The following is an 18,906-nucleotide window of genomic DNA, read 5'->3' on the forward strand; positions in this document are numbered from 1 at the left end:
CTGTCGCGTGAAGCGACGCGATTCAAATATATGTCTTCACGACAAGAACCTCTTCCACTCAAGCACACGGCAAGAGTAACGTGAAGCGCGAACAACTCCTCTCTACAAACACTGTCCTGCAGCCCGCATCGCGACAACACTCTCTACAACCTACGAACGATGCCACAACATATCCAAGACTACCAGATCGCTCATTTCCTCACCTCCAACATCATCCCTGTCGCGCTCGCATCGCTTCCGAACGACGCTCCAAGTGACCGCGAATGCTGCATATGCCACCGAGCCTTCGCTGAGCCTCCCACAGATTGCGCGCAACCCGTATCGCGTGAGGACGAGGACGAGCGCGAGTACGCCGTGCAGGTGCAGAACCGCGGCGCGTGCGCGCACATCTTTGGGCGGCGGTGTATCGAGACGCACATCCGTGGCGGCCACCCGTGGAGCCACACCTGTCCGTTGTGTAGAGTCGAGTGGTTTCCGGCGCCGCACGGTGGGCGGACGGAGATGGTCGCGGCGGTGAATGGCGCACTTACAAGATTGGCGCGGCTTGATGCGGATGACGAGGGTGTGCGGCGCGAGCTTGAAGCTGTTGACATTGCGTTGATCAGGATGAGGGAGATACTGCATACGTATCGATGGCTATAGTGCTGCATGGCAACGCGCGTAGCCGTGGGTCATTCGCGTTCGTAGATGATAGCAATGCGCATTCCCCATCTCTTGCACACTCGCTCGAGTCCGTCCGTTCTTCGTGGGTAGCGAGCGTTTTGACACGTTGTCATTCCCGAACGTGAGCACCACACGCGCGTTGTCGATGTGACGCTTAGCATGGTCATCATCGACGCAATGAGACGTGGCGCGAGTGGGTAAATGACGTGAAACCCTCGTGGCTGTGACGGACATCACTACCCGACTGGAGTGATGGTATCGCGTGGAATTTAGGACCCAAGGCTGCTTGCATGGATTACGCAACACAATCCGAGCCTCACGACGTTGAGCCACAGCACTGGCATTCTAAATATTCCGACGTGGCGTCACTCTACTTTTATAACAACGGTTGCCATCGAAGATTGCGTATCGCGAGTGGGGCCTTTCGGTGTGATATCGCGGTCGCAGCATAGGCGCGTGGCGAGTGTCCTCGGGAGCTTAAGTTCAGTGATAACCGTGTTGCATAGCATGCGACGCAGTGAATGGATGTATGTTCTGCAAGGCAATAGCGGACGACAATAGGATATTCAGGGCGAGATTGATCGGGATGCGATTAAGTTTAAGGACTTTAATTCGTGTTTGTAGACGCGCGGATGCGACGTAGGTACCGCCTTATCCCGGTTTGATGCGCACATTACGACTTCTGCTTCATCTTCTTCCCGGCCTGAGTTGCGACGTTATCCGCGTCGTCCCGCTGCAGAAGTGCCAGAGCTTCATGAAGCAGCCTCTTCTCACCGAGCCTGACTGTGATCGCCATGCGATGGCGCATAGCCAGATCGTCATCTTTAAGAAGCGTCTCGTCTTCTTCTATGGTCGTGGGGTACGTTCCAAGCTTTGCAATCAGAGCCTTCGATACGATCGCTTGGTAGTCGTCAACGCGCTTCCGCTTCTCCGAAAAGAGCTCTGGCTTTTGCTTCTTGATGCCTTTGAACACAGCCTTTACTTGCTCTTCCAGCTCAGGAGAGACCTCGCGCAGTTGAGCCGAATACGTGAGCTGCCCTTCCGAATCTGGGTCTCCGGAGTCGCGCTCGATGATGAAGTACTCTTCGAACTCTTCATTCTCTTGAAGCTTTGCCTGGATCACTGTCAGCTCAGGCGCCCATCGGGGATGTGGCAGTCATCATTGTACCTCGGCCTTGCTAACGACCTCTTCCGACACTGTGAGCTGTGCAATGAGCGCTGCGCGAACGAGGTTCCAAGATAGCTCCGCTACATCGTAACGAGCATGTTCGGGTGTTACGTAGCCATAGCGGCGTAGTAGCTCAGACGTTGGTAATGGGCCGTAGTAGTTGAGGACCTCCGACCCAGCTGGCAGAGTCGATCGAAGCGACGTAACTTCGAGACTGTCGCCATGGTTGACATGTGCCTGTCGGGGACTGTTAGCTCACTGAAGTATGCGTCTGCGCTGGCATGCGACTCACGTTGAACTCGGCATTCGCATTCAGTATATCTGCCATGGGTACCATTCCAAGAGGGGTGGTGCCGTCGCGATCTTCGACCCATCCGTCTTCTTCGTTGTCGGACTCCTCGTCTTTGTTATCCAGGTCGAAAGCATAAGACATAATCGTGCTGCCCATGCGGTGCGCAAGATCAAGAAGCTCTTGACTACTCAAATTTGAAGCCCCTTCCGGATAGAAAATCTTCGGGTTTTGCTCGACGACAGGAACAACGCGCGATCTCAACATGTCATCACTCTGCTGCTTTCCAATCTTGTCGACCGAAAGGCAAGTTCCCTCAAGCTCCTTCAGTTCTGCTCCGGACCAGAAGATGGGTGTATCGAACGTCCGTGGTAGTACGTCCAGATATGGCTTCCAGCGTGATGCGTCGCCCTGTAGATGCTCGTACATCATGACCAGTATGAGGGACGTCCATGAGTCGAGTGGTTCTTTCTCATCGTCGCCTTCACCACCGACAAACGCGTCGAAGACTTCTGGCAGTTTACTGGGAAGTTCGGAAGTCTCCACGCTAATGATCAGGTCTCTGGGAATGGTGAAAAGCGTCGTATCCTGGGGTATGTCTTTCTTTGCGACTATGCACTATCAGTATTCGCTATTTTACGTTTTGCTTGACCGGAGGGCATACTGATTCCTCGGCCAGCGTCTTTGTGTCTCAGATCTTGTATTTCCAGCAGGTCGTCGCGGAAGACACCGCCGCCGGCTTTGAACCAAGCCAGAAAGCGATCTGTGGCGCCTTTGAAGTCTTCATTGGCTGGTGGACACGACATATTGAGGCAGCAGATGGATTGTGGTAGCACGACTTGATGACAAAGGCGACGTGGCAGAGCTTGCGCGCTTCTGAACGCGTTGATGGTGGTCGCGTTGGTGCAATTGGTGGGTGCAGAATCAGACGCGACTAGCGCGACGTCGGAGATAATCCCAATCTCCGGGCCGTTCCCGAACGCATCGCCGCCCAAACACACTCACTCCATCTTCACATCATGGCAACGGAACGTCCTAGATGCATGCATTTAATTTACGTAAAGCAAAGTAACTCTACAGGTCCGAAGGCACTGAAGAGTCGCGACGCACGAATCGAATGTTTCCCCGCCGCTGCCTATCGCCCTCAACACCCCGCCACAGTGCGTTCACGGCATCTTCGACTTCTTGCACTCTCTCAACTATGTCAGAACTATCAATCGTCACCTCTTCCATCCGGCGAAGTTGCTCCAGGAAGCCGATCGCTCTTGTAATGCGGCCTGCGCTCGAAAGGATCGCGTCGTGTTGTCGCTCAGACAATCTGTCGCGGCGTCGCAACGCTGGCGGTGTATGTCCCCGCTGAGACTCTCGATCTGACAATCGCCGCTCGATTTCCTCACGTGATAATGCGACCGGGGCCGCCGCAGTCGCCGCAGCAGGTTGTAGGGCCGCATCCTCAACCGATGGCGTGGCTTGTCGCAGTTCCGCCTGCATTATTCTCCGTGCCATCTCCTCGTCTTCCTCCTCTGCGCTGCCACGACGCATGCCTTGCGACATGTCCACACCCGTGGACGCTCCGCGATCGCCTTCGACGTCGCGACTCACGCGCAATCTTTCCTCGGCGTCAGCAATCGCCTGGGTTGTCTGATCGATAGCTTCTTGACCATTGGCCTCTGCGGAAGGCATACCACGTAGAGCTTCACCTATGTGTTCGAAGAACCGCTGAACATCTTGCTCATTCGTATCCTCCAACCCGAAGATAAGCTCAATTCGCCGATCTCTCAGTCCCACTGCAGGCGCACGAAAGCGACTTCCCTCTAGAAACGATGACGCTGCAGACTCCTCCGCCTCTTCGTCGATGCTTCCGAATGCATCGCCCTCAGCTTCGCCAAACCAGCTCTCGCGACATATTGGGCACCTCCTGCTATATCCTCTACCGCTGCTCAGGTGCTCTTCGATACACGTCCTTCCGAACACATGCCGACAAGTCGAGTTGGCGTGGGTGGAGCGTACACGGACTGGGTAGTCGCCGGCTTCTTCTGGCGCAGGAAAAGGTTCGTAGCACAACGTACATACCCGGTCGCTTTCTGGTACATCGAGTAGTGGCACGGGTATCAAATGCGATAGATACTCGCGAATGCGTCGTTCAACTCGTCGACTGGGCATGTTGAAAAAGCTAATCTACAGGATTGCGCAACGTGTGTAGGTATGGTAAGGAAGCAAGAAACGACGTTCCTGCAAAGAGTCCTTATGCATTGTTTCGTGCTTCACATTCAAGCCTTCAAAGTTGCGGTCACGTACGGAGACATTGTAATGGCTTCCACGCGTTCAATTCATGACATTCAGTAGGATGCACATCAACGTTTCCAGTTCTGGTACCCTGTGCAAGCATGCAACTTCACCGCCGACAGCAATCTCTTCGTATCAGGGTATCTAATTTCTCCGCAATATCCGCACATAGTAATCCACGACAGACCAGCCTGCTGAACAAAGAGACAACTACAAAAACAACCATGGCATTCCAGTTCTCCGCGCCAACGCCCATTCTGCCACCGAGTAGCCGAAGCGGCCTGCTATATTTGTCGTACGATTCACGAATTGACCCGCCCTTGGGCTCCTGCACAAGACTTCCAGCACTGCCGGTCCCTTTATGTTTTTATAGGTTACACGGATCTTGCGAGTCTATCAGACCTCGCCGGCCTCACCAGATGTGACGATTGTCTGGCCGTGTGCGTTCCTCAGGTCCCTCAAGGTCTGCAACTCGTGATGCATCCGCTTGATTGCCACCCCCGTCCCTGTCTCTCCTACCAAGCAGTCGCGCAGCTTGAGCTCTTACTGCAGTCTCCACCCTTCGACGGCGCTCCGGCCAGGGAGAGTATACCGGCTCTCTTGCTCGAATGTAGAAAATGACTTGATCTGGGCGCAAAGGTACAGGTATAATGCCAAACCACTGCGTCCGGCATAGCGGGCACTTATTACTCCACGCAGTTCGGGCATCCATCAACCTGCGCAAGCAACGATGACCGAAGACGTGGTGACAATCGCCGAAGTCAATTTGCACAGGGTGCTCGGGATCGCTTCCCTCCTCAGGGCTAGGGTCGTCGTATTCTGTGTTGCAAAGCAAGCAAGTGCGGTCTTCGATTTGTATCGACGAGGTCTCAATCTTGGTACAATGGAGCCTCGCGAATGTCCGTGCGTCAGGCGATGGTTGCGGGGGCTGGCGGGGTTGTTGCATAGCTTCTTCTTGTTGGGTATTAGGTCGTGCACTACCTCGAAAGTCGGAGAGAGTTATATATCGACAGTTGGTGAAGGTTAGTTCCAATCGACAGGCGCAAACTCTCGTGAAGCGTTGTGTCGTGAGAGTCGTACTAAAATGTTCTCAGGACGTCGATTACGCCCCATAAAGCCGTATCACGGAGCATCTATTTCCGACGATCGAACGAGAGGCCGTCATTGCTCCATTCTCGGCACACATACGCTATTCTCGTCAACGCGTTCTCCTGCGCAACATCGACCCTATAACAATATTCATTCCGGTCAACTGCAGATACCATATGCCATCCCAACTCCGACAAAGTCGCTATCACCAGACATGACCCTTGCTCTGTTGAACGTGCTTCACATTGATATTCCGCCACATCAACACTCCAACAGCACCGAGGACCCAGATACCAGTACTCACGAGCAACAATCGAGACATCGCGTCTTCATATGAATGCTGAATAGCGATGCGCGTAGGCGAGCCGATCGGATAAGACAGCTGCTTTGCCAGATCCCCAAAAATCTTGTGAAGATCTGGCAACTCCTCCGGGGACAGGTATTGCCGAAGTCGACTTGGAAGTACGTCCGACCAGATCGAGGCGGCGATGGTCAAACCGATGGCCCCGCCGATGTTGCCGAAGATGCTAACGAGAGCGAGCATTGCCGCGACATGCTCGTGCGACCCTGCAGCCAGGATAGCGATCTCATCCGTAACGACGAGGACGCCTTGTGAAATGGAGATGAAGAGGAAGCACACGATGATATAGCCGGTGTTCCCCGGAGCGAGGAAGAGGACCATGAGACCCTGGCCCAGCATGCTGAGCGGGACACCAACGACGAGCGATACGGTTTTGAAGCGGCCAGTGCGATGGATGATGTATCCAGCCAAGACCGCGAAGACCACGCTGACCACGGTATAGGCTTGCGCGACGTAACTCGCTTCCTCTACGCTGAGGCCTTGCACGACTTGTAAGTATGAGCCGAAGTAGCTGTTCCAAACGGCATAGCTGCCAAACAGACATGTGCATAGGAGACATGCGCCGAAGACGGTTCGGTCCATGAGTAAGTTGTATGGAAGGAGAGGTATTGTCGCACGATTCCTCTCCCAAAAGGTGAATGCGATGAGAAGACCAATGCCGACTAGGAACATGCCGACCACTAATGGCGATGACCAGCCGTTGCCCGCCAACGTGTGGAGATTGAACGGCAGCAGAAAAAGGGTAACGCCCACCGAGACCAAGCATAAGCCGATCGCATCAAACTCGCGGCTGTAGTACACCACAGCCTGCGCAACACTTCGACCGCTGCTGCCCTCGCGCACAATTCCCATACTCTTCGCCTTCCGATAATTCCACACCAACAGCCCAAAGAGCGGCAGCGTAACAAGCGGAACAAGCGCACCGAACATGCCAAACGCCCACCGCCATCCCAGGCCGTTCAGATACCTCTGCGCTAACGGCCCAGCGATCCATCCAGTAATGAGGCCAGTCGAGTTCATGAGCGCTTGCATCAGCGCTCTGTTCTCTAACTTCGTCCTATCGGCGATGAACACCGACAAGATGTACTGCACCCCGTTATTCCCCACAGTATGAAATATCATAGCCGCAGCATACGTTCCCACGCCCTCGCACACGGTCATCAAAAGCAATCCCATCGTACCGAGAATCACGCAAAGGATGAAGCCATGCGGTCGCCCGAAGACATCGATGATTTTGGCGATGGTTAGGTTGGTCACGCCGCCGACGACGTTGCTCAGTATGCTAACGGTGGGCGTGAGCGAGTGCATGGAGAAAGCAGATGTGACGTATGGTACGAGCGCTGCTGTTGTACCGGCGAGAAGCGTTTCGATGAAGTAGATGAGGTAGATCATTATGTAGGCTGTTGTGAGGGAGTGCTTTGTCCAGGCGCGTGTTGTGGCTTCGATGGCGAGGACGCCTGGTTGGACGGCGGTGGAGGGGGTGTCATGATTGGCTCGTGGGTTTTCAAGGTGGGTGTGGTGGGTGTCGTCGATGCTGGATTTCGTAGGCTCAGCAGATGTGGATGTTGAAGAGGATGGAGAGAGGAGAGGCTCTTCGATTGAGGCGCGGGAAGAATGCATGTCGCAAAGTTGCGGTCTTGAGAGATTTGGACTGTTGTATCGACGGGAGTAAAATCGACCGTATAGACATAACTTCGCGGCTGACTACATCCACAGCTCAGTCGCGAATAGTCCTAGCAACAATGCAGGTTAGAAAGCCACGCTTTCTCGAACTAAGCTGACTTGTCAGCTTCACCGAGTCGACGGCACAACACGAGCACGACATGCAGGTGGCTCAAGCGGCTGGGCAAAGAGCATATTTGCGATCGTTATGGCCCGAAACCCTGAACCTTGCTGGTGCGCAAGTGTGGGGGCTCAAGATGCACGGCTGACATGCGTTTGGGGGCTACATCATGCTCGCGGAGGCTTGTCGCACGAAACTGCCTATTCTTGTTATGGTGCTGGGCGGTGCGGTTGCATCTTTCACGCGTTAATGGTGAATTCCAAGGTAATACTGCACACGTCCGAAAAGAGTCAAGAGTCAAATTATACGCGCAGTAGCTATCATACCCCCCCGCAATCACGTCAAAGCGCCTAGCCTTACCTATCTCAGCAAGCAGCAACATCTACCAGTTGCGCATATCTAGTGAACTCCTCATCACGTGCAAGTATATCCCGCTCCTCGGGGAAAGTACCCAACACCAACTCCACGCCACCATCTGCCTTCAGTGGGAACACCACTAAGAACCTAAACCGCCCACTGCCGCGTTCCAGCTGCGGTCTCATCGTCTCCGGCGAACCTCCGTTGGCGAAGTAGACATCACCGAAGCTGATCTCGTTCATCTGGAAGAGAATCATGTTGGAGATCATGGCGTGCATGTGGTCAAGACCCATGTTGGCTGTGGAGAACCTGCTATGATCTGGCAGTGACTGCAGTAGAGTGAATGCGTCGTGGATCAGTGCTGGCATCATGCGCGCAGCTGAAGCACGTAGCATTTGCGCGATACTTGCAATACTCGTGGTTGAGGCGCAGAGTTCTTCTACTGGCATGCTTGTCCGGTTGAGCGTGAGTAGACTGCCCATGTATGAGTCTGGTAAGAGGGAGGAGAAGTAGGGTCGTCCGTCCGTCGGCAACTCCAGAATTGAGCAGTCGTCAGGGCTGAATTGTTGGCCATTGGCCTTGGCTACAGCGTAGCGAGCTCGTAATGCCGAGCGCCAGAAGAAGGCTTGTACCATATCGCTAATAGATGTGGTGACGCCGTTTGCAGCCGGATCGCTTGTGACGTCCGCTTTGAGTAACTCGACCTTCTCGGGGGGGATCAGAAAGAGAGTAGTATCCATCTTCCTCTCTGCAGCCGGCAAAGGCCATACCGAGTGCAGCGGGTAGCGTGGCGGTCGGCCGAGAGGCCCCGCTGCCCTTGCAGCATGCTTCGCGAGGACATCGTCCGTGGGAACAAATGGAAGTAAGCCCCAAACATCAGGGTCGATCTCATCCACAGAGCGCGCATGTCCTTCCAAGTCATGCAGTACTTCGGGAAGGCTGTGGTTGAAGCTCTCCGCATCGTACCACGCACATGTTGCTGATGAGTCCCCTTGCAGGTATCTGCAGTTCTCGGCCCACGCCTTGATCGCAATGATAGCACCTACACCATCCAGGCAGCAGTGGTTGAGGTCAATGGCGAGAATGCAACCGCCTTTGATGAAGTTGGCTTGCGCCACAAGAATATCGGCGGGTAGCTGCGGGAAAGTGTCTTGTCGCAAGACCAACCCGTCCCTGAAGGCTGATGGCACGAAGCCGCCTTCTCGTAGGGCCTCGAAAGTCGGAAGTACATCGGATAGATCCTTGAACACCAGCCGGTCACGAGCCGGCTGACCAAAGGGTGGCACGGCAACGGTGAGGTCGCCGTTTGCATGTGCAATCTCGTCTTTGGAGGAGCGGATCATCTTTCCACCAAGGGCTGGTATGAGCTCGAAAGTCCGATTCAGTCCGGCTTGCATGTTCGCAAACGTCTCTTTGAACGAAGCGTCTGCTTGTAGCGGAAAGTAAAACACCAGGCCCATGTAGTGATTCGGATTGACGTAGTCGAAGGGGTTCAGCCGGAAGGACTGCCACGCTCTTCGCTGAGCGATCATGCGCTGCAGTTTCGATTCTTGATCGTCACCTGATCTGGCACCATTCTTCGCTCCAGCAATCAATGGTTCAAGGGCGGCGGTAAACTTGGCCAGGGTTGGATTGGCGTAGAGATGACGAGGCGCAAGTTTGTCCAGTCCCGTGATAGCTGTTCGAATGGCACTGACGGCGGCAGACACGCCCAAAGAATCCAAACCGAGGGCGAACAGGTCATCGTCTGGAGTCGCGTTGGAGGCGGCTGGAAGAGAGGATGCGAGTATCTCTCGGACTGACTGCTGCAACGTTGATGTGGAGCTACTATCAACAATGAAAGACCTCTCTTCGTTCTGGAAACTGTAGAACCGCTCGATATAGTCGTTATACAGCGCCATTGTTGCTTTCCTCTTGACAGTCCCTTTATCTGTCCGAACGAAGGGTTTGTCTGGTTGCGCGAAGATGACGTGGTCGCGTGTCAAGTTGACTGTGTGTCGGGCAGAAGACATGCTTGTCTCGATCTTGGCCCATATGCTGTCCATGAGTTCGTCGGTCTTGGGCAAAGCATCCTTCAATTCAATGAGAAGGCCTGCCTGACGCTTGTGGCTACCGACCACAAGGCAACCATCGATCGCGGAGTGGGTACCAACCAGTGCTTCGAACTCCAAAGGTAGGATCTTGTATCCGTTGGACAGAACAATGAGATCGTCGTTGCGACCTGTGAATGCCCAAAGGTTGGGTTTGGTAGGATGTTGCTTGTAGAGATCTTTGAAGTTGATCGATGTCTTCTCCGGGAATGTGTGGAAGATGCCTTGGAACAAGGATGAATGTTCGTTGCGGTGAACCCAATGCTCATAGACGCCAGGCTCCACTTCTTTGAACTCGAATCCGGAGTAGGGATGGAAGGCGAACCAGAACCAATCCTCCCTGTCAACGACGAGGTTGCCGATGAAGAGACCCTCCGTCGTTCCCGTCAAATTGAGCACTCTGATGACGTCGTTGACTTTGCCGGCACTGATCGGGCTGACCGGGCCACCGGATGCGCAGATGAATTTGGATCGCTGGAGCTTGGCCAACACATCAGGTGTGTCCCCAAGCTCATCGACAAGTGATGGTACCATACTCCAAATGTCGATCTTCGCGCTGTCGGCAAGGTTCTCGACCAGCGACATGTTGGGTATAACGTTTGTTGGTCCCATGACAACCTGCAGACCGAAGAATATAGGCATCAGGATGTTCATGATGATGCCAGCGCCGTGACACATAGGAAAGGACGAGTAGATCCGGTCTCCTGCCTTCCAGTCCGAAGTCCATGGTACCAGCCCCTCATCGCCGTCAACAGGTGGAAGTAGGCGGATTGCATCCATCGTTCCGATCAAGCTGTGAGACCATGGGATAGGTTTCGGCACACCTGTCGAGCCCGATGTGTGAAGATAGCAGAAAGGATCTGAAGCCGAGGTTTCAAAGGTTTTGGTGTAGGGAAACGGCTTGGTGTCTTCTGCATCCAAGAGATCGTCCAAAAGTGGTAGCTCCAACAATTTCATCGAACGCCTCTCCAGGAAGTTCTTTACCAGAGGTACTGCCGGCACCTCGCCTGCTTTGGCCCAAATGTCGCAGTCGGTTGCTTCGAGCACGGCCAGGGCGCCTTCAACACTGTTCTTGGGCGAAAGATTGAGTGCGGCGTAGCCCACCTTGACGCACGCATATGTAAGGAGGACATGTCGGAGGTCGTGTGGCCCGATATAGCCTACTGGCCGCACGGATGTCGACTCGCCGATCTGTGCATGGAGCCACCAAGCTGTCTTGTCTACGGCTTTCGCAAACGCACGCGCTGATATGTCTCGGTATGCCAGACCTGCTCCGGAAGGCTTTGCGATCGAGAAGACAACACGGTTGGGGTGATCTCTCGCGACTTGGTCCATGATTTGAGGTATGAGGCGGCGTCCATAGTCCGGCTCTCCTCCAGTGGCGTACGTATATGATGAATCCGAGGACTTCATGTTCGGTGAAGAACGTGGTGGGGATCGCGGTGGTGATTGTGCGAAAGAGGTGGGTGGTGTCGAAGCGCCACTGGCCATCGACATTGCGCTCGGGGATGAGTATCCGCTCTTTGTGCCGTTGAACAGGCTGCGAGCTTGCAGGTAGCTGGTATTCGCCTCGTTGATCCACGGCATATCGGCTCGTTGCAGTTTCCTCTCCTTGAAGTAGCTTGGCCGCCCGTTCTCGTATATCAGCTCGAGCCGCTGGTCCTTCTCGAACTCGCCCTTGGGAGCGCTGACCCATTCCCCGTCCGCTAGCATGGCTACGCTACAGTGCCAGGGTGTAGTGTAGCCCGTTTTGGTGTTGAGGAGACTTATCGAGATCTTGTGGTCGCCTATCGATTCGTGTATCGACAACCTCAGGTGGTTTGAGAAGGCTGCCTTGACTGCTCCCGCATAAGCCTGTATTTGATGTCAGTGTCCGATAGCTCAGCCAGTAGGACGAGGGCTCTCGGAACTCACGTATCCCCTGAAAAGCATCTGCTTGGCTAGATACTTGACGTCCCTCTTGTATTGGTTGCTGCCGCGGTTCTCGCCAAGCGCGAAGATGTGCTTCAAATCCGACTCGAGAAATTTGCGGTAGCCCAGATAAGTGAGCCTCGTATCCGCATTTTCCCTGATCTCTTTGTCGATATCGATATCCGGCCGTCCATGCTTGTTTAAAAGCAGTCGCCTAAAGTTGGTACAATTGGCAACGTAGGTGATCTCTCGCAGCTTGTCCGGGAGCGGAAGGTCTAGTATGTCCTTCAAGCGAGAGAAGGCAACGTGGGTGAACTTCTTCTCCACTGCCATCTGCCGCAGAGCCTCGCCATAGATCCATGTCTCGCGGTCAGATATTGACAACAAGTCTTGTTTGATGCATTAGTTGAGAACGTTCGTAACGATCATACATACACATACCGTTGTAGGTGATGCCATCTGATATGATGGTGACTCTTGCTCCGGGCTTGTAGACATCCTTGATCCTTGCGCACATGTGGTTCAGGCGTTGAAGCGCTAGCTCTTCAGCCTTGTCCGGAAGAGAACCAAGCACTTTGTAAACCTTGTTGGCCGATTTGAAGGGAAAGGCCGGCAAGCATGCTTCGACGCGTTCGCCCGCCAGAACGAATCGGTCGATCACGGAGAGGAAGTTCGCCGTTCCTGCCGCTAAGCGTTCTTTGGAATCATCGAACTTGTTGAGGGCATGCTCGTAAATGATATCCAGGATCTTGGTCGACGTAAGTCTTACGTCCGAAGAGGAACCAGGAACTGGCGGGTTTGTGGGTTGAAGCGAGATACCAAGGCCGTTGGGGCTGTTGCCAGTCAAGCCGTCGAGGCGTATGGTCATGTCCACCATAGTTAGTGAGACATCAAAACACTTGTGGTCTGTGAAGGTGAGTGAAGCCTGTCGTCAGGTTCTGAAGTCGCTCATATAAAGACCCTGGAATGAGATTGTCAGAGTTGCGTTGTGTATGCAGGTAAGATGCAGGATTGCCACACGAGGCTTCAGGCCTGACGAAGGCTGACGGAAGCCACGATGACAGTGTAGTGTCGGGAACGGCACGCAGATACAGTCCGAGCTCCGGCATTGCAGGGGCGGCTGAGGTAATATGAGGTTGTTCGAGGCGAGCGGACGTTCACCGGGTCGCTTGTTCTCAGGCAGCATACAGTCAGCGTATCGTCCGAGTCATGGCGATCAATCGCAGCGTTGGCATCATGAGATGCTCCTGCCATTGATGCAATTGGGCTTCACGAGACCAGGTGGAGGTGGAGGGTTTAAGATTAGTGTGCATGTTTGCTCCGGCCAAGCTGTGTCGCTGGAGTATAGTCATTGTGGCAGAAGACGAGCCCGATCCGGCGATCGATAAGCCGGATGGGGGCTAGGATGCGTGATGGTCGAAAATGCGGGTCGGTTGGTGTGTGATGGCATGTTGGCGACGCCTGCCGCGGTGAGGTTTGACGAGGGGTGCCAAGCATCACGTGTTCTCTAGCGGCGGTCCGAGCGCGAAACCCTCTCATCTGTCCCGTCGCGCTTCGCCGCCAAGCATCTCCTCTACTGCATCCGCGCTGCCACCAGTCGGACGCAGGCTCAGTACAGCCTATACTCACGCTTTGATCACAACTAATATCTGAAGATGCGATTTATGCTAACCTGCTACGAGGAGAATGTTGCCCAATCGTGTGTTGCCATCTACGAAGGCGCTGACACCAACATTACCAATGCTCTCAACATCACCTCAACGATGCTCCTCATCCGCCAATCTTAGTGCACGGTTCCAGGCAATTGCAAACTTCACAGCCGCCATCGCCAATTCTTGACTTCAGGCGGATTAGAGCGGCGTCAACGCCAACCATCCCTAGCTTACGCGATGTTGCGATATAACTTTGTCCAACCATGGCCTCCCGGTGGAGAAGTGGAAAGAACGGCTCAATACGAGTTACATCTGGAGGCTAAGAGAACCGAGTAAGCATTGCCGTATTGTGGGAGTATTAAAGCTGACAGCAACAGCACTCTTACGATCATCCCGAAGCGAGACTAGACCGTAGTCTGAGCCAGAAGCGCATTCTCTTCTTCGCAGCCTTCCGACCACACCAACCCGTGCCCCCAACATGCCGCCCATATCTCCGCCATGATCGCAAAGCTCCTGGCTATACATCGATACAAGTTGATAGCCTCTTCTCCGTCGTCTTTTCGCGATCCGGATTACTGTGGGTGGGGTCCATCTCTTGGCTGCGGAGTATATCTCCCTACGAGGTTAAGAAGGAGCTCAGTCGTGTGTCGGACTTCTACATGAGATTCCTAGCGGCAAAAGATGCGTCGCTAGACTTGCTAATAAGAGCAGCTGATAGCCGAAACGTGCTCATGCGAAATTCGCTCATTCGAAAACGCGCTCACGGCAGAATGCGCTTGTTTGAGAAGGCGCTTCTCTCGTGCAGCTAGGTGGCTGATCAGGCAGGGTGCCTCGTGGCAAGGACTAGAATCGGCTGCGCACTCGTGGGCGACATGTGTTGAAGGCCTGGTGCGTGGGATGACGGCGTCGGAACCAAGCCCACAGCAGCGGGTAATATGCCCTCAGACCGCTTGCAGTGGAGCGGGCCGTTGGACAGGGTCCGTGCTCGCGTATGGCTTCACCAACCTCACCCTGGTTCGCGGGTCGTGTCTGCATCCCCGCTTACTGTCAGCGTGGCGCCTCTGCGCCCGCCGTAAACATCCAGTACATGTACACATGTAAGGTCATGATGCGTCGCGGCTCGCTATCGCGCCCTCACCGGCCAACATGACACACGATTCAACACCATACCCATACCCGTATTCGCAGGCTGCGCAGCTAGATCCGCGCATCACCATCCCGAGGCCTTCAATCGATCCCGGTCTAGCACCTTTGATCGACTCTGCGCTTTTACCGGAAGAGTTGGATGTAGCCTTCCTCCGCGGCTTCGATGTTGGTGGCAGTCCCGAGCCAATCCTCGCCGCGAACCCGCATCTGACGCATACGGAGCATGCCGTACCCGGCTCGTGCGGCCACAGCATCGTCTTGTCAGTCTTCGCCCCGAAGGCCTCGCCCAATGCATTACCAGTCCTGTATTACACACACGGTGGCGGCATGATCTCAGGCGATCGCTTCAGCGCTGTCGCGCAACTAGTCGATCTCGTCCAAGACATCCCATGCGTCATCGCCTCGATCGAATACCGGCTCGCACCCGAGACGCCTGCACCAGGCGGCGCCGAAGACTGCTTTGATGTGCTCGTCTGGCTCTCCACCAACGCCGCGCACCTAGGCATCGATCCAGCCGCGATCGTGATCTGCGGGTCCTCAGGCGGTGCGCCCCTCGCTGCAGCAACCTGTCTCATGGCCCGCGACAAGGCAACTCCAACCGTCCCGATCAAAGCGCAAATGCTATTGTCGCCCATGCTCGACGACCGCTGCGACAGCGTCTCAGACCACCAGTTCGAGTACGGTGTGCCCTGGAACGGCGCCACGAACCGCGCGGCCTGGAACCACGCCCTTGCCGGTCAGCGTGGCACCAACACTATCACCGCATATCAGGCCCCATCCCGCGCTACCGACCTGTCCAACTTACCTCAGACTTACATCGATGCGGCTGAATGCGAGGTGTTCCGCGATCCTGCAGTCATGTATGCTATGAATATGTGGCGGTGTGGTTCGTCGTGTGAGCTGCATGTCTGGCCTGGAGGCACGCACTTGTTCGATGCTGTTGAGAATCCGAAGGTGCCGGTCGTAGGGGCTGCGATTGCGGCGAAGAGGGCTTGGCTGAGGCGGGTTATGCTGCCGTTGGGTGATGACGGCAGCATGGCATGAAGTGCTATGCTTGCCGTGGTATTGCGTACGTGTCCAGGTCGAGATTCTTCGTTCTTGCGTCCGTTAGAAATATCGTTATGAACGTACGCTAACATGATGTTCATTGCTTGCGATCCAGGCAGCTGGCCTTCCCTACTACCCGCATCTCTACTTGTGCTTCGCAGCTAATTCATCGTGATCAGCATTGCTGGCACACCGTCGTGGCCACCAAAATGCAAAGTCTACCCCTTTCGAAACTGTGTCCTTGATAGCATGATCACTTTCGCGAGCTCACTGTCAAATACCCGTAGTCTGCTGTCAGCCTTTTCACCAATGCCTCAATGTCTTTCTTGGGTTAAACAGCGACTTGGGACTTGTGGCGTATCCAGCCTAGCCTCGAACATATTGTCATCCACCAACCTCAAAGCGCTACAGTGACCACCGAAGGATCGAATGGCTGTTAATAAATTGCTCATATAGCCAAGAACAAAAAAGACTAGACTCGAAGTATCCACAGACGTTAGTGCAACAGCTGGTTGGCTTGGTATTGCTCGGCTATGCCGCGTTATTCGTTGTATCCGTTCCGACAACCTAGACTACTTGCGTATACCACCCGGGTTATCAGACACATATCACCTCATTCCATAATGCATTGGAAGCTCTGTCGTGACCCCCTTTCCTCGTCGAAAGCATCTCATCCTTCATACTATCGCAGCAACTATCTGCAAAATGGCACGTAACATACCCGACCATCCGCCCAAAACGCAACATCTTCCCATGCTGCGACCACTAGGTATGCAAACCCCAATTCTAGTCCTTACCCTTCACACGAACTTACCACCCCACAGGTAAATCCGAACAACTCTCCGCCGTATCCCACGCTCTTGGCTTCTTCAAGAATGTCGGCATGTCCGCCCACTACACCCTGTCTTCTTCTACTACTACTACCCAACCACCTGATCTACAAAGCGTGGTGTATGCGGCGTTGGCGGATGTCGTGAGCAAGCATCCCATTTTATCCGCTATTCCAATAAACGAAGCGTCGCCGGAGGCGTACTTTGCGCGATTAGAGGTAATCGATCTGACGAAGTGCGTGTTCTGGAAGACGCGGACTGGCTCTGCGGCTCGTGGGGAAGAGGATGGGGAACTTGATGCAATTCTCGAAGGGCAGCATAATGTCGGGTTTAAATCCGATAATGGTGATTTGCCATTCTGGCGGTTGGTTATACTTCAAGATGCTGGGGCGGAGCTCAGCTTCACTGCATCGTTCATGTTTCACCACAGCCTTGGCGACGGCGCGACAGGGTCAATATTCCACACGTCTTTCTTGCAGGGTCTAAACACCGCTATTGCTCTTCCATCTGCTGTCACCTACAACAACACGCGGATAATCGTCGACCCCGCCATCCACCTTCTCTCACCCCTAGAGCACCTCCATCCCCTCCCTCTCAACCCTCATCCCCGCTCCCACCGAAAAGCCAGCGACTCAGAGCTGGAAGAATGGTTCGGAACCCCCATTTACACACCCCTGAAGACACATTACAAAACACTCTACTTCGCCCCCGCAACCACCGCAACCTTCGCGAGGAAATGCAAAGAAAACGGCGTTTCGGCGACATCCGGTCTCACCGCTGTGCTAGCACGCGCTCTGTTCTCCGCTTTGCCAGACACTGTGGAAGCGCTGACGGGGATTATACCGATTAATCTACGGCCGTGGCTTGATTTGCCTGCGACGGAGGTGGACGTGGCGATGGGGAGTTTTATTGATGCGATGAAAGTGCAGGTGAGGCGTGAGCAGTACGGGGAAAGCGGTGGTGATGGGAAAAGCGAGATGAGCGGTCTGCGAGCTGCGCAACATGCGTCGAAAGAGATCAAGAGGTATCTCGCCAACGCCTCACCAACCTGTGAGCCATATACGTCCATCGCGCCTTTCAAACTCATCCCCGATGTCGCTGCGGTGTTTACATCTCTGCTTGGTACGACTCGCGATGCTGCGTTTGAGATATCGAATTTGGGCCGCTTTCACGACCCCTCTGCTGATCATCTTCGTCGTGGCGACGATGATGCCGCGCACTGGCGGATTGGTAAAATGGTGTTTAGTCGCAGTGCCGTTGTGTTTGGCGCGGCGGTTACGACGAGTGTTGTTACGGGGGCGGATGGGGGGTTGAGTGTGGGGTTTTGTTGGCAGGATGGTGTTGTGGAGAGTAGTTTGGTTGAGCAGGTCATGAATGGATGTAGGGAGGGGGTTGATTGCTGTGGGTTTTGATCGGAGTAGGAGGTAGAGCAGTGGTGGAGGGGTGTGTGTGCGGATGAACTGCTGGGTCATTAGGAGGAATGAGGCTGGCGTGGGCTGGTAATACGCTTGACTGTGTTTAATACATCATGCCTGCATCGTGTTCAACACCTCTTTGTGCAAGACTACCGCACTGCATGATCGAGACTTCTGTCATCGCAGTATGAACTCCTCTACCCGATCTTGGTTCGCCTTGACATAAGCACCCAATCCAGACACATGCTGAAGACCTGTCGCAAAGAGGAAGCAATCGCCACTGACAAGCTTCCATCTTCCATTGGGATGCTGTCTAAGAAGACACGGTGCCACAGCACCTTTGATTATACAGACTGCATCCCCAAACTGTGCGTCTTCAGGTACGGTCGCAAGCTCGCCGTTACTTAACAGGCTAATTTTGCAAAGCTGAAGAGCTTGATAAAAGAGTTCCATCTCTTCCCAAAGGTAGATCGGTTTGCCCTGATCGGAATGAGATGTTTGCATAAAGTAGATGAGGGAAGACTTACGTAGGTACCACATGCTCGAGTCAGGGAGTAATGCAGATCTATCCCCTTCATGCGAGATAAGACTATGCGCTCATTAATTCCCAGGATTCTCTAGACAAGTTGCGCGCTTACTAGAGAAGATCTTTCGACCAAACTGGCTGAGTGTGAATGAGGTAGCATTTCCACGGTTCCCTTTCGCATCCCGATATACTCTGGTATTGTGCAGATCGTGATATACATTGAGCATCTGTTGCTCGGCGTCATCGTTATCCAGAAAGTGAAATGTCCGGCTCGACTTGACGATCTGCGCATA

General features: G+C 54.2%; 5 protein-coding genes across 5 annotated transcripts; 1 reads left to right on the forward strand and 4 right to left on the reverse strand.

Annotated features, from left to right (window-relative positions):
• Positions 1 to 1,336: 1,336 nt before the first annotated feature.
• On the reverse strand, positions 1,337 to 2,926 carry J4E78_008223 (uncharacterized protein; the record flags this gene model as incomplete). The annotated part of the gene is made up of 4 exons (XM_049368825.1): positions 1,337 to 1,777; positions 1,832 to 2,068; positions 2,124 to 2,731; positions 2,785 to 2,926. 4 exons carry the CDS (start codon positions 2,924 to 2,926, stop codon positions 1,337 to 1,339), a joined length of 1,428 nt encoding a protein of 475 aa, XP_049219269.1.
• Positions 2,927 to 3,194: 268 nt separating this feature from the next.
• J4E78_008224 (uncharacterized protein) lies at positions 3,195 to 4,283 on the reverse strand (the record flags this gene model as incomplete). The annotated part of the gene is made up of 1 exon (XM_049368826.1): positions 3,195 to 4,283. The coding sequence occupies one exon, from the start codon at positions 4,281 to 4,283 to the stop codon at positions 3,195 to 3,197; it is 1,089 nt and encodes a 362-aa protein (XP_049219270.1).
• A 1,417-nt stretch (positions 4,284 to 5,700) lies between these two features.
• On the reverse strand, positions 5,701 to 7,681 carry J4E78_008225 (uncharacterized protein; the record flags this gene model as incomplete). The annotated part of the gene is made up of 2 exons (XM_049368827.1): positions 5,701 to 7,492; positions 7,677 to 7,681. The coding sequence occupies 2 exons, from the start codon at positions 7,679 to 7,681 to the stop codon at positions 5,701 to 5,703; spliced, it is 1,797 nt and encodes a 598-aa protein (XP_049219271.1).
• A 323-nt stretch (positions 7,682 to 8,004) lies between these two features.
• Positions 8,005 to 12,874, reverse strand: J4E78_008226 (putative NRPS-like protein biosynthetic cluster; the record flags this gene model as incomplete). The annotated part of the gene is made up of 3 exons (XM_049368828.1): positions 8,005 to 11,940; positions 12,001 to 12,386; positions 12,439 to 12,874. The coding sequence occupies 3 exons, from the start codon at positions 12,872 to 12,874 to the stop codon at positions 8,005 to 8,007; spliced, it is 4,758 nt and encodes a 1,585-aa protein (XP_049219272.1).
• A 1,921-nt stretch (positions 12,875 to 14,795) lies between these two features.
• On the forward strand, positions 14,796 to 15,839 carry J4E78_008227 (uncharacterized protein; the record flags this gene model as incomplete). Its single annotated transcript, XM_049368829.1, has 1 exon — positions 14,796 to 15,839. One exon carries the CDS (start codon positions 14,796 to 14,798, stop codon positions 15,837 to 15,839), a length of 1,044 nt encoding a protein of 347 aa, XP_049219273.1.
• Between the last annotated feature and the right edge of the window lie 3,067 nt (positions 15,840 to 18,906).

The sequence above is a fragment of the Alternaria triticimaculans genome, assembly GCF_023758025.1.
Source record: "Alternaria triticimaculans strain BMP 0046 chromosome Unknown scaffold_14, whole genome shotgun sequence".
Lineage (NCBI taxonomy): Eukaryota > Fungi > Ascomycota > Dothideomycetes > Pleosporales > Pleosporaceae > Alternaria > Alternaria triticimaculans.